At 35.1% G+C, this 11,672-nt stretch overlaps 1 protein-coding gene across 1 annotated transcript; it reads right to left on the bottom strand.

The window, feature by feature from the left end:
- Window positions 1–1,495: 1,495 nt before the first annotated feature.
- Window positions 1,496–10,588, bottom strand: LOC133782115 (uncharacterized). Its single transcript, XM_062221315.1, has 21 exons — window positions 10,214–10,588; window positions 9,671–9,803; window positions 9,031–9,167; window positions 8,874–8,919; window positions 7,301–7,513; window positions 6,545–7,048; window positions 6,322–6,456; window positions 5,592–5,807; window positions 5,425–5,514; window positions 5,090–5,334; window positions 4,893–4,981; window positions 4,447–4,487; window positions 4,287–4,317; window positions 4,059–4,181; window positions 3,757–3,974; window positions 3,532–3,627; window positions 3,323–3,435; window positions 2,999–3,134; window positions 2,766–2,870; window positions 2,243–2,663; window positions 1,496–1,773 (listed from the first exon to the last, which is right to left on the bottom strand). The coding sequence occupies exons 1-20, from the start codon at window positions 10,486–10,488 to the stop codon at window positions 2,463–2,465; spliced, it is 3,147 nt and encodes a 1,048-aa protein (XP_062077299.1). The 5' UTR covers window positions 10,489–10,588; the 3' UTR covers window positions 1,496–1,773; window positions 2,243–2,462.
- Between the last annotated feature and the right edge of the window lie 1,084 nt (window positions 10,589–11,672).

Below are 11,672 nucleotides of genomic sequence, written 5' to 3'. Positions count from 1 at the left end.
ATGGGTCGTCTGAGATGCTCGATGGGGATTGGGCTTGACAGAGGTTGGGGATTGACGAGGTTTGGGGCTCGACAGAGGTTGGGGATCGACGAGGGTTGGGTTCGATGGGAAGTTGGGGTTTTTTGTGTGTGAGAGAGAAAAATGAGATGTAAAAAAAAAAATTGGGTAGAAAAATGGGAGGGTATTTTGGGTTGATGGGGAGTGTTTAGCATCAAAATAAAATAGTTAATAGTGGTGATATTTTTTTTTTTTGTAATAATAAAGACTATTATGCATAAAAAGTGAAATTTCTCTTTGAAAATATTCTCAAGTCACGTTAGGACAAATTTACCCTAAACAAAATATTTTTACTCCCAAAATTTCATCTCTTCCTTACCCAAAATCTCTTAAACTACACATTCTCTCTCATTTTCTCTAACATTTTTCATTTTGTTTTAGTTAAATAACACAAATCATAGCTCTTTAAAATCTTCAAGTGAAATTATTTCTTGTTCTTATTCATGAACCAAGCACGTTTTTTTTTCTTAGATATGGGCATTCTTAAACTCACATTCTCTCTAATTTTCTCTTACATTTTTCATTTTGTTTTAGTCAAATAATAACACAAGTCATAGCTCTTTAAACCTCCAAATGAGATTATTTATTGTTCTTATGAATAAAATCTACTGAAAGTGATCTCTATCAAAATTCATTGAATGCCCATCAAATTCTCATCGAAAAATATCAAAATTTATCACAATTTATCAAGAAACGATCTAAATTTCAAATTTGAGTCAAAATCACAAAATAAATAAATTACACCTCACTTTTCATTTTTCAATTTGTTATAATATAAATCTATACCCAAAAATAAAACATCAAAAATAATTCCTTCCATTTTGAACATATCTAAGTCAAAACACATGTGATTTATTTGTGAAGAAGAACAAAAATTACTGATTTGAAAGTTTAAAGAGCTATGATTTGTGCCATTTGACTAAAACAAAATTAAAAATATTAGAGAAAATGATTAATAATGTATTGTTTAAAAGAGATTTTGGGTAAGGGAGGGAGGGAAATGGAAAATATTTTGGTAACAGTAAATTTCTTCAAAAGTGAATTTGAAACATATTTTTCAAACTTTGCAAATTATGAGCATATTTTTTCAATTTGGGTGAGCTTCCACATCAAAATATATATATATATATATATATACCCCAGAACTTGGGACGAATTTCTGTAAATGTTCATACTATGAACAAGTCTCCAATGTAAAAATGCTAATTCTTGCATACTAAGACCCTTCTAATAAATTAAAAACTTTGCTTGCATGATGCATTATCGAAGGCAAACTCTATAAATCAAAAAAATTAATGAACGACATGGAACCACAAATGAAGGTGCCAAGACTTCCCAACTACATCTACTTGTGTAAGAATCTGCATCTTGCTACTGAAAATAATGGACTAATTCCATTAGACTCATCTACAACAGCAAAAATTAATATATATTGAAATATCAAACAATATTTCTATAATCAATGTTGCCATAAATGTATACAGCCTGTATATCAAAACCCAATGAATTTTATGGCAATGCCAGTTTATCAAAACACACCATTCCCTAGCAGCTTTGAACTCAAATAATAAATAAATGAACACAAACATAGCTAAAAGCATAAATAATAAAAATAAAAATAGCAAAAATTGGAACATATACACTCAGAAAATGAATTACCGTATAATCTCCAAACAGAAAAAATGGAGATGGGGATGAACGAAGCAAGAACCAAACCTGCAAGATTAAAAATAAAGAAATACAAAAGATAATTAGTGGTTAATGCAACTACTATTGCACAAAGAACACGTAACATTGTAAAATAGAACGAGAGAAATCACTTCTTCAATGCCTGTTATACAAATACTAGAAACACCTAATCACCAAAATACCAATTAGAAAAGTAAAACCCCTTTTATAATGGCATATTTTCAAATTTTCCTGGTCTCATGATTTTGTTTTAGCAATTACAAAGGTTACCAAAACAAAATCCTATACTGAACTAAATTTAAAATATAATAAAAGAAAAGAACACTGCAATCTTTAAAGGGCAGGAAATTTAGTACAGCAGGTTCCCACAAGGAATCAAACCCTAGACCTCATGAAATCAAACCATGAGTTTAACAACTAACCTTCCCGACCTAGAGGCACTTTTATATATATAATTAACATGGCATTGGTTTGTTGTCAAACATCATATGCTTACCTGATGTATTGATGAATTTCAAGAATTAAGCCGTTCCCAACCGAAAAATGGGTAGAAGAAATCACTCTTTGAGAAACAACCTCACCAATAAATACAAATGTTGGAATTGAGGAATAACAGATCACTAGCTGAATCAACCAGAATATCACAGGGAAGAATGAAGCAAGGACATCAAAAAAACGTTATTGTGTGAAGGAACAAATGACAGTTCAAGCAGACATTAGCTTTTTGGCGAAAATGCAGCTAGGGCATTTGCATGTGCAGGAGATAGGCTGCTCAAAAGGGGCTGCATTTGTTGTCCATAAAGTGAAATCAAGTGAGAAAAAGCTCTGCCAACTTGAGCTTTAACTTCAGGCGTTTCATCTGGGGATGTTACAACTTGTGCGAACACATTAACCAACTCAGGCACTAGAGAAAGAATCTGCTAGGCATACAAAAGAAGCAAAACCAGAATAAGAACAAATTGCATATGAAATAGTTAAAAAACAAGAGAAATCAACAAGTCGCACAACAATTTCGCTACCTGGGGATTAGATGATAACACAAGAGTCGAGACGCAAGTATAAACTGCCATGGACTCCTCGTGATCTTCTTTGAGTGGAAGAACTTTTAAGAAAACAGGAAGAACCTGAAAAAGGTAGCAGTAAAATTAATACGACGCTATCATCAGTAAAATTAATACCACACTATCATCATTACATAAAGGTAATGTTAACGATTTGTTTTAAGAAATTATTTAATTACAGTGAGATTTACCTGATTCAATGGGATAGATTCAGGGTGCACCATTATCATTCTTGCAACTGCACCAGCTGCATTATCCCTTACAGCATCATCCGGCTCTGATTCTCCAAACAATGGAAAGAGTCCACGCAATACATCGCCATAATATCTGGTATTGGTTAATTGAAAAACTATTGGGAGAAAAATTCTGAAATAATATATAAACTGTAAACGGACAAAATAAGTTTCAGTGTTAATAACAAGGTAATTTTCTTCACCTGGCTCATTATATGACATGGAATAGAGGCATCACAACACTACAAAAAATGATATGGTGAAAAATTTCATAAAGGATACTTCAAAGTTCCATCACCCCCATTTCTACACAACTCTCCGACACAAAATGCAGCATTTCTTCTATTGGTAGGATCTGATGAAGCTAATTCTTTAAGCACCAAGGGCATCAACCTCTGAAATATTACACAATTGATCAACAACTAAATATGTAGTAGAAAGCAAACTACATTACCTATATCAATATTTAGATAAATCAAGGCAAAGATTACGTCAACATATCCTGCAATTGGAGCTCCCATGTCCTGAGCAACTTCAGCGAGGCAAGCAACCACCATTGTCCTGTCTTGAGGGGGGCGTGAAGCTTTCTGCATGACCAATGGTGCAATCAAAGAGATGCACGAGCATTATAATGAAGTGTTTCAACTAACTTGCTAATATGTTATTATTGCCACATCAGCAAACAGACATTGTAACATTTATCTAATGCACCATACCGCAAATTTCATCAAAGGTTCAAAAAGCTTGGCAAAGATGGGTGCAAAATGAGACCCCATTGACTTTGCAAATGCAGGAAGAAGATCAGAAACAGCATCCATTAGTACTTCATCATGTTCAGTATCATCATCATCAATATCATCATCAGACTCTGTTTGCTGACATGCAGATTCCTCGCGAAGTAGTACCAAAGTTGCATCAACAAGTGGAGATAGATCTGAAATTTAATATTTCTATTAAATTTTCATTTGGCAGCTTATTAAATAATGGAATATGTAAAGCAAATTAATTTATGACATACAAGGTTCAACAGCCGCAAATCCAAAATCCTTGAGTATGTCAGCTATGCTGGTGCATGCCTGCGCAACAACTTCCTTGTCATCATCTTCAATCATAGTCTTAATATATGTGCTCATCACAGTATCTGCAGATAAAGAAGAGTGAGCTACAAATTGCATCACCACAAACTCAAACGGGGTTGAAAGTTACAAACTAACAAAAAAATTTAATTTCCAAATAATTGCCTAACCAAAAATTTCATTTGCTTTAGCTGCTCCTTCCTGCATAAGGATGAGAGTTGATAAAATTAAACGCACAACATGGAACAAAATCATCATATAACTAAAAGTCTCCAAAAGCAAGGTTGCTACAGAAAATAGGAAGACAATTGGTTCAGAGGAAATGCTCACATTATGATTTTGGAGAATAGCCTGTGCAGCTGTCAAAAGATCTGCAGCACCAATTAACCAGAACATGGACAGTCAAAAATCTAGGCAAGAGGCATTTCAAAAAAAAAAAAAAAACACCCAAGAAAGTAGGCCATGTAAGATTAGATGCTATCAATTATATAGATAGATGTCAACTCTAATATATAGTACAGAATAAAGAAGCAAATGACCACACAAGAACAATAATGGATATAATTATAAATGTTGTTTAGCACAAGACTAAGTTCCTCAATTTACTAGTAAGAAATAACTTGAGATGAAAGAAATATGAATACTGCCATACATCAAAATGGATTATGAGATGAAGCAACAGATAGGACACCACATAAAACAATACAAAGTAGAAGAACAAAGAATGCTATGTCACAACACGTAACTCCAGGTCATCAACATGTGATGCTACTCACGTTTCAAAGAAATGATTGCCTGAAGCCGAACATCTTCATGAAAATACGTCGAGTGCTTAGCCAAAATCCTAAATGACTCCTCCAAATAGCTTAAAGGTGATCAAAGAAGCCAAAATTATAGAAGTTGCATACCAAATAAATAATTTGATTTTGAAAGCATAACAAAAGAAGTAGGTGAATATGGCAGGTAAGGATACGGTCCGTAAGAACTCTTTGCGTGCAGTGCAAATAACCCAAGAGCTTGAGTTGCAGCTGCCTTTTCATCCAAAACTCCTGTTCTTATACTAATATTTCGAACTCTCGGTTCATCATGAGCTTCATCATCAGATGAAACTCCACCAAAATTATTAATATTCTCATCATCAGATTCATCAATATCCACAGCAGAGCCATCATCAAGATTGCATGAAGAAAATGCCAGAGGCACAACATGAGGAAGATACTGTTTGACAACAATAGTTTTTTACATGAGTAAAGGCACAATGGAAAAGCTTAATTTAGTCAGAGTACAGTGAATCAAAGCCTCATCAACCTGTATAAAACCATCATCCAAAATTTCTGCCACATTGCTGAAAAATCCATGGGTGTACTCTCGCAGCTCACTGTACTCCAATCCAAAACCCTGACATATGATATTCAAATCAATTAATATATAAAACATTTATATCATTATCAGTCAATAAATTTCAATATCATTACAGAAATTGCAGCTTCTATGAAAGGGGGCAAAATAGGCTCCATCCTAGTTCTTCCAATGGACATAGCAATTATTCCAACTAACTCAGTAGCTCTAGCTCGTGCACGCAGATCCTCATCATTGGTAAGTACCAAGAATGTTTTCATCAACTCCAAAACCCTCTCAGCATATGGGATGAAGGCCTGTTCTGCGGCACCAGCAACTGAGCCAATTGCAGACTGCAAAAAAAATTACAGAAAAAATCAGATATTACATAGCTAATTTAACAGGTATATAGACCATATGTTCATCCAAATGTTCTTTTGCTGCTAAATTATGGGATACGCTATTGTCTGAATTTAAGTCACAATGGATGCTATACCAAGGCAGTGCAAGGGCTTACTTACATACAGCAGGGGCTAGAGAGAAAAGCTTTAGAAATCTGCCAGCTTAGTATTATGTAAGTTGTTATGGTTAAAAAGAGCATATTTTTTTGAGATGCAAGGTATTTATGAGATGAGTCAAGTTTCGGGTCAATTTATAGAATATTTAACATAAAGAATTTAAATCTATTTTGCTTTCTGATTTGGTAAAGAGAGTCAAATTCTACCATGTACCATCTTCTAATGGGGCGGAATTTGTTCTCTTGTAGTACCCATCATTTATATTAATAATAGTTTTTCTTAAAAGAAAAAAAAAACTTGATAATGAAATGGTTATCCGATGAGCCGCAAAGAAGATGCATCCTCTTACCATGCATGTCTCCTGCAAATTACGAGCGCTATTTTGGAGAGCTCCCAGTAGTTTCCCCATCAAAGGATCAAGAAAAGGAAGGATTTCCTCTCCCATGTTCTCACAAAATGCTGCCAAAGCATAGTATGACTTTTCCTGCATACATAGATTGAGCTTTTACTCTTGGCACAGTTATAAACAATCTACAACAATCTCCCAGAATTTAATTTTCTCCCATGATTACCTTCACTTCATCTGATGTGTCTTCAAGAGCATTCAAAATGCAAGGTAGAACACTTTGATAGTGAGAAACAATTTCAGGCTGCAGGTACTCTGCAAATTGACCTAATGCAAAAGATGCAGCTCCCCTTACCATTTGTTCCGGGTCTCTTAAGGCCCCTAAAACAATATGAAGAACTGGTTCCAGCTTATCTTTAATAAATTCTGAACAACCCTCTGAAATGACACCTAAAGCTGTAGCAGCAGCTTCACGGAACTTTGGATTTGCACTTTGGCTGCTTAAGGAAGAAAATTCCAAAACAGGAGAAAAAATATGCTTTGGTAGATTCAATGCCATAGTGTCAATAACCTCAGCAGCAGCTCGATCAGGTGCTAGATCATCGTCTTCATCTTTATCATTTGATTCAGCTAGCAATGGACACATAACTTGCAGAATAGGGACAACTAGTTTGTGCTTTTTAAGGGAAGCAGGTTTATATTTTGCTAGCCAAGAAATTATTTGAATTGCCTGGACAAAAGAAAGCAAGATAATTTTTTTTTAAAAAATCACAAACACAGGAGCAATAAATTTAATCAACTAAACATAGCTGCACCCAGCAGAGGCCTACTAGAGCAAGTACAAGTGTATGCATGTGTGTGAAAATGTGAGTCTACACGTGTGTGTGAAAAAGTAAGTGTACATGTGTGCATGAAAAAGTGTACATATGTGTGTGAAATAGTGAATGTACAAGCGTATGTACTATTGATCCTCTTCTCCAACCTGATGGCGTGTGTTAGATTCCAAACTTTGACTCGAGCAAACTTCAAGAGAGAATTGGACAATGGATTTAACAGAATCTCCAAGAAGAGGGGCAGGAGATTCAATGAGCTCATCAAAAATTTCAAAGGCAATTACAGCAACAGCCTCCTCACCAGCAGCAAGGCATTGTCGAGAAACATTTAAAATACTGGGGATAAATTCTCGAAACTTGACCTGCATAAACAAAGATATGATCAATACTGAAGGGCAAAAATTAAGATACCATGATTTGCAAATGCAAATACAATGAAAAATGTTGGAAACATGAACATCCCAAGCAACATTGAATTAGAACCCTTTTACATCATTTACCCTCTAAGAAATAACTACCAAGGAGCAGAACATTCACCATAAATATACTAATATTTCAATATGGGATTCTTGTGTCCAAATCAATAACACCAATAAGTTTATCACATTTTTCTCCCAATAAAAGGGAACATGCAAAAATATATATACTAAATAAATCCTAACCAAACTAAATTTCCCAGATTACAACATAAAATTAAAAAATAATGATAATAATAATAATAATTTTGACTTCATCCTAAGTCAATTTGGTAGGGAAGACATATAAGATAATGTTTTGAAAATAATTTCATGGAACATAAATGCCCACTACAAATTATTTCACCACTTTTACAAGTCAGACATCAGTAACTTTTCAGCATGTCAATTTACTTCGATAATTTTATTTTGCTTTCTCTCCGGTCCTCTGTTTATTTTGTTTCACGTATAGTGTTCCTTCTACTCGTTCTTTGAAACTGCTCTATTTTCTGTGCAGTCTACAAGGAAACAACCAAAGAAGTAAACTAGATATGAAACAAACAGAGCATATCTTGGGACTATAATAAACTAGGTTTTTCTTTATCTATACATTTACATAATGAAGATACTCAGATATGTTAAGACTGTTTACAAAGAACACATTCTTAAGGTACCGACTCTTAGCATCCTCCAGCAACCGAGGCTAGGCTCTTGCCTTGACTTATGTCTTGAGAACTTTATTCATTAAGAATTAAGCTAGTTTGGACTTTGGAGCCCTCCACTATTGGATACTTGACTAAGTATAAACTGGTGCCAGTGGTTTTTCTAACCAACAAAAATATGGATAATGTCTAAAAATAAGTAAATGTGAAAAAACAACTTGCATGATGCAAGACTAATGGTTCTTTATAGTCTAATACTGAACAGCCTTTTATTTGTTTTCTAATTTTGGATAACACCCTCCATGAACATGTACACTATACTGTTTGTTGTATCAAAAAGATTATCCAAACTTCAATGCTTTGGCTTTTATATTTCCCTATTGCTATATATACATGTGAAACCTATTCCTTCCACCACACACCTGTGAAGCAATACTCAACTAATGTTAAGTATGCAATAAAAAGTAAATAGACAATTAAAATAGGAAAACGATTTTATTTACTAGTAATATATTTAAAGAAGCATGATGCTCAAACAATGTCTACAACAAAAAGTTAAGATAGAATTTTCAATCTGATGAACAGAATTATCACGACATACTCACCACTTCATCACCATCATGTGTGAATTCTATAAAAGATCCAACTGCCCTGGATAATAGTAAAACAATTCTAGTGAGCACTCAGGAAAGTTTATAAAAAGCTTTTGTTTTGGGGGTGACAATAACTGAATAACAATAAGAGAGAGAAGAGAGCCATTACTTCAGAGCAGCAACTCTGACACGATTGCTAGTCTCATCTTGCAGACACTTCAGAAGAAGAGCTTGCAAATCTGAGAAATGAGGGCGAAATGTAGTCCCAATCGTTTCAGTTAAAGAACTGAAAAGAATCAATGCCACCTTATATCAACCAAAGGAAAGAAAAAAACAAGTGCATTAGCCTCCTCTATCTAGTAAGCACACCAACAAATGAAATACAAGCAAAAATAACCAGATATATACATATATAAATCTCAGAGATTCGGAGAGAGAATTATATGAGCAATTTTGAGAACAAAGAAACAGAAATGAGCATTTGACCAAGAGGTCCAAGATATTAAACTAGCTACAAGGAGGCGCTAACTGCACTAGCACAGTTGGTGGCATGAATATTTTCTTCATTGCAAAACAATGATATTATTTATTTGATTATGCTCTACCATAAACGTCCAAAGATATTATCCACTAGAATATAGTTGTACAAAAATGATCTTGAGGTAATCATAAATTTTCAATTCATGGGGTGCCAACAATCTATTGACTTTAAGCTTGAATGGTGGAGATAATTACCACGCCACGGTTTCATTGGAAATGATAAGCTGTCAATAAGAAAAAGAAAAAAAAATCAAATGGCATTAACTCACTTCTCTATGCTCCTCCTGTGCACTCTGACTACATTGAAAGAGAAAGGGTAATAGATCAGGCCACTCCCCTGTTGGAACTGCATATTTCGCAACTATACTAACAACATTAGCACTCGCCCGTCTTACTGGAGGACTGCAAAAACGCCATTATACACAATTGTTTTCTCAGTTTCCCAAAATACACACACGAATGGGTAACTCAAATTGTAACAGACACTACACTACCACCTATCGAACACTACCTTACACACTCACATAAACAAATACCATACATGAATTGAAAAGATAAGTCAAAGTCAGGAAAAATACTCACTTGTATCACTGACCAATACATTCAAGCAAACCCAGGAGCCAATAAAAAAAATGTACAAATGTCAAAAAGTACATGTAATTCAGTTCTACCATCACAAGCACAAAGTCCCACAATTCAAATTATCTCTACCTTTCTCTCAACTTTTTTCCAATCACCAAACATAAAACAAAAGAAAAACAATCACCATTGATCAAGACAAGAAAACCAAGTCAAAAACAAATAAAAGAAACCTGTTCTCCATAGTGATGCTCTCGATGAGTGACTGCTTCACAAGCTGCTTAAGCTGAGGCGAGAGCTTAGCCCAATGGCCAGTGATCTTCTTGCGGAGGAGTACGGCAGCGAGTTGGCGGACATTTGGGGTTTTAGCGGTTCGGAGATGCTGAACGAGCGCAGGCACCACCTGAGGATCCTTGGCGAGGCGCTTAATCTGCTCCTCCGCTTGGCGGCGAGCGTCATTGTCAGGCATCAAGAACTGTATGAGAAGAAGCTCCAGCGATTGCGCCATTTTTGGTTGAGGTGGAGTTGGGGAGAAGGCTTGGGGTGGCTGCGAGGGTTTTTTTTGGGGTTTTGGGTCTGTATAATAGCTTTCGGTTTTGCTACGTATTTAAGGGAGAGGTTTAGTGTTTTTCAGTGGGGACATTGACAAGTTAATATATATAGGTTCGTTTGGCAGAGATGCGTAATGGGGTTTGGTCTTTACTGTTTTGGGACATTTTCACGCGCGGTTTTCGTCTACGGTCCACTACTAGTCAAGTACTAGGGATCTCTCTCACTCATATTGAGAAACGAGTTTGAAAAAAAATGCTGAGAAACGAGTCAATAATGAATAAAGAAATTTTCCAAAAAATAATGAACATATGATTTTGTTATTTTTATTTTTATTTTATAAGTTTCGATTTCAATGTAAATTTAAAATTTTAGTTTATATATCATTTTTGGTGAATGTATTTTTAGTTTAATAACATGATTTTTTTTTAGATAAAAGTTGTTATATTATCAATTAAAAAGAACAAAATACAACAGACCCTAATAGAGGGGGAATATCCTCCAACCAAATACAAATGGTATTCACCGAGATGACAAATTTGGCTAAAAGGTGAGCCTCATTATTAGATCGATAAACATGAGAGATTTGTGCTCCGGGAAAATTGGATACAAGCTATCAAATATCTAATAATAAAGAGTGAAATTCAATGCGCGGTTAAAAATGTGAATGCAACCCTTGGCTAAGGAGTAAAGAGTCAATTTCAATGAAATCCACAGTGAGTTGCAGATCCATCAACCACTGGAGACTATGAAGTAGAGCTATCACTTCCATGACTTCCGATTTGAAACAGCCTATAATAGGTTTGGACATAGCCGCTACTACTGCACCATTAGAATTGTGGAGAATGGCCCCAATACCCGTCCTGTTATGTAACCGATCAACTATTACATCTGTGTTAAGTTTCAGGCGTCCAGAGGGAGGGTGCAGCCACTTGGAATGTTCATTACGTGAGGGCTAAGGATTCATAGTTGGAGACAGTCTCCTAGCTGTACAAGAATCAGCTATATAGGCTTAAGCAAAAGAGAGTAAGACCAAAGCAGGCTTGGGTTGTCTTCCATGGATTTCCCATTGCGTTTTGTCCATATACTCCAAAGTATACATACCAGTGCCTCATAACTAGAAGTAGATAGACATTCTGACAA

The sequence above is a fragment of the Humulus lupulus genome, chromosome 6 (genome assembly GCF_963169125.1).
Source record: "Humulus lupulus chromosome 6, drHumLupu1.1, whole genome shotgun sequence".
NCBI lineage: Eukaryota > Viridiplantae > Streptophyta > Magnoliopsida > Rosales > Cannabaceae > Humulus > Humulus lupulus.
This window is presented reverse-complemented; position numbering and strand designations above follow the sequence as displayed.

What these genes read in the sequence shown, in the direction of transcription:
- LOC133782115 (XM_062221315.1), bottom strand. Translation starts at nt 10,488, where the DNA reads ATGGCGCAATCGCTGGAGCTTCTTCTCATACAGTTCTTGATGCCTGAC. An exon ending in GCAAAGAGTTCTTACGGACC is followed by an intron (nt 4,982 to 5,089) that starts GTATCCTTACCT and finishes ATCACCTTTAAG; the next exon opens with CTATTTGGAGGAGTCATTTA. An exon ending in GGGGGTGATGGAACTTTGAA is followed by an intron (nt 3,135 to 3,322) that starts GTATCCTTTATG and finishes AACCAATACCAG; the next exon opens with ATATTATGGCGATGTATTGC.